This window comes from Cupressus sempervirens, chromosome 2 (genome assembly GCF_028749045.1).
Source record: "Cupressus sempervirens isolate cs-2001-9-10 chromosome 2, ASM2874904v1, whole genome shotgun sequence".
Taxonomy (NCBI): Eukaryota; Viridiplantae; Streptophyta; class Pinopsida; order Cupressales; family Cupressaceae; genus Cupressus; species Cupressus sempervirens.
The window spans coordinates 355381786-355384676 of NC_143119.1; the positions used below are offsets into that span (position 1 = coordinate 355381786).

At 34.8% G+C, this 2891-nt stretch overlaps 1 protein-coding gene across 1 annotated transcript; it reads left to right on the plus strand.

Annotated features, from left to right (window-relative positions):
• Positions 1-1896: 1896 nt before the first annotated feature.
• LOC149572600 (uncharacterized) lies at positions 1897-2571 on the plus strand. The gene has a single exon (XM_089815859.1). The coding sequence runs from the start codon at positions 1897-1899 to the stop codon at positions 2569-2571; it is 675 nt and encodes a 224-aa protein (XP_089671985.1).
• The last annotated feature ends 320 nt before the right edge of the window (positions 2572-2891 follow it).

The window sequence follows — 2891 nt, forward strand, 5'->3', positions numbered from 1 at the left end:
AAGTGAAAAAGATATTAAATTATTAAAAAAATTCTAGATCGCATGATGCATGCATGAGTTGAAAATAAAAGAAATTAATTAAAAAGATTAAATGTGTGAATTTAATAATGTTATTTTAATTGCATAAAGTGCACATGAGATTAAAGTTAATAAATTAATTAAAATAGAAGTCAAGTGGAAAATTAAATAAAGTTTTTTAATAATTCTTTTAACGTGCATGAAAAAGATTAATGCAAGATAAAAGAAAGATAATAAGAGTTAATATTGAGTTAAGGGTTGTGAGTAAGGAGTCCTCTTGGGTGAATGCACAATTAGTGCCCTGATTTGAGGAGAGAACTCCTTATCAATAATTGAGGGTTCATTTTTGAGGGACATGAATTTTGGAGACGAATTTGGACTCAAATTTTGGAAGCGAATTTTGGGAAGGAATTTCTAGGAAAGTTTCAGAGAGTGATTTTTGGATAGAAACGAATTCTCTCACAGTCTTTGGGTGGTTGCGTATTAGCATCACGTTCAGGTAGGGTCTTGTGTTTGATCACTGATGAATTATGCAATTTTCCTTTCCTATCTTCTTCATGCTTGTGGATTGTAAATCCAAATTCTTTGCGATGAACACTTAAAAAATTCAATTTTGTAAATTATTAAATGCTTTCCAATATCTTCTGCATACGTGGAGATTAGAAAAGTAATCAGAAAACCCTCGTTTTCCTAGATTAAAAAAAATAGGATTTAATTTGGAAAGGGTTTGAATTTAAAGATGAAATTTTAAAGTAAAATTTGGAGGGTTGATAATATTTTCTCTATAAGAGTAAAGATGAAAACAATTTCAATATATATACTTTAAATAAATTTATTTTATTAAAATTTGTTGATTACAAATCATAATAAAATAAATTAGAATCTATTTAAAGAAAAAAGGGACTGATCATGTAATTGTGTTTTGAATTATTAAAAAAAAAATCATTTAATATTTTATGGGGTGGAGGGAATTACCCCATACCCCACACCCTGTCGCGGCTGCAACAATACCTGCATCGCAAGTACTGCGATGATAGGTACTAAGTACCTATCGCTGCAGGCCTTGTGACTATAGGGTACTATGGCAAGCCGCAGGCTTTAATAAGCCGACGGGTTGTAAACGTTTTAACATATGTTTTTTAAAATTTTTTTATTATATTTAACTTTTAAATTATTATATGTTATTTAATTTTATTAATAAATTTATTTAATATTTATTAATTTAATTAATTGATAATTAATAAATATTAAGTGTTAAATAATTTTAACAGGTTTTTTTTAAAATTTATTAATAATTAATGAATATTAATTATTAAATAAATTTTAAGAGTTATAATGTTCAATTTAGTAATTTGGAATATAAATGGTGTTAATTCAAAGTTATGATAAACATTAAGTGATAGATGTTAATTATATTTTTGGATTGATTGTTTTTGGGTTGCGGGTATTTAAATTTAAAAATATTAATAATAATAATTATTATTTATAAAATTAAATAAATAACTAGTCATTAATAACTCAAAATTTTGGTGTTGGATGGCGACCGAAGGGCGAACTGCAGAGGCTAGGGCCTGTGTGCCTTAGGCCTGGTGTTGGGCATCCTATGGGGAGGAGATCGTGCTGCGTTTGGTTTGCAAGGGGTGAATTTTGCAGGCGGCAGCGTGACTAGGTGGAGGGGTGGGTTTTTGAGTGCACGGGTGGAGTTGAGGCCGATTGGGGCGGGACAGTCTGCTGTATCATTGATTCGAGGTAGCAAGTGTAGAGCCAACAGTAGGGTGTGGGTTTTGCTATTCTCTCAATTGATTGGTGATTGGTTATTGGCCTCTGCTCATGGGGCAACTGAGGGTCCCATCTCAGATATTATTTGAGAATTTGGTGATGGCTGAGACCTCTCTTTTTTTGCGAGGAGGGGCTAAAGGTAAGGCTATCAATATTTTGTCTGGGATGCATGCATCATCATCGAAGGATTTTGTCCGCATCAAGAAGAAGAATGGATGTTTGGAGCAAAGTGATGATCGACCGGTGTTAATTATTCAACTAGAACAAATTTCGAAGGATGTGGAGTATTGGGGCAAGCACGCACTCATATGTAAGTTTTTGGGTCCCCAGCTTTCTATTCCTATATTGGAATCGTGGGCGCATCGGATATGGAACCCAAAAGGGCATATGGAAATTCTTCTGGTGGCCAACAACTATTTTTTAGTTATTTTCTCAAGTATGTCAGACAGGAACAAGGTCTTTGAGGGAGGCCCATATTTCTTTAACCAAGTTGGGCTTTTCATCAAATCCTGGAACATTGGATTCAACTCTGCTGAGGAGATCCCATCTCGGGTCCCTGTGTGGGTTTGGCTTCCTTGGTTGCCTCTAGAATTTTGGAGAGAGAACATCCTTCATTCGATATCACTTCTTCTGGGGAAACCGGTTGGGATGGCCACACTTACCCAAGACCAAAAGGTAATCTCATATGCTCGAATTTGTGTGGAAGTTGATTTGAATAATCCATTGCCTGATTCTAAGGAAATTTGTATGGGTACTTCTTCATGGGTTCAATAGTTGGACTACAAGACTTTACCCTTCAGATGCAAGATTTTTTGTGAGTATGGGCACCTACAGCGTAAATGCCCCTGGAATAAAATTTCTCAATTGTCTACGACCACTGTGCCGACTTCTAAGGAAGACAAGGGCAAGGCCTAGATGCCAAATGGTCCCTCTATGGATAAGGAGGCTTTTATCCCAATAAAGCCACATAATAAAGGTAAGGGGCAGAAGAGAACTTGGACGGATAGACAAAATGATGGTACTTTTAACAGGTTTAATGTTCTAGAGAATTTGGTTCAAGAAGATGGAATCCCTATTGAGATTCCCCCAGGTGA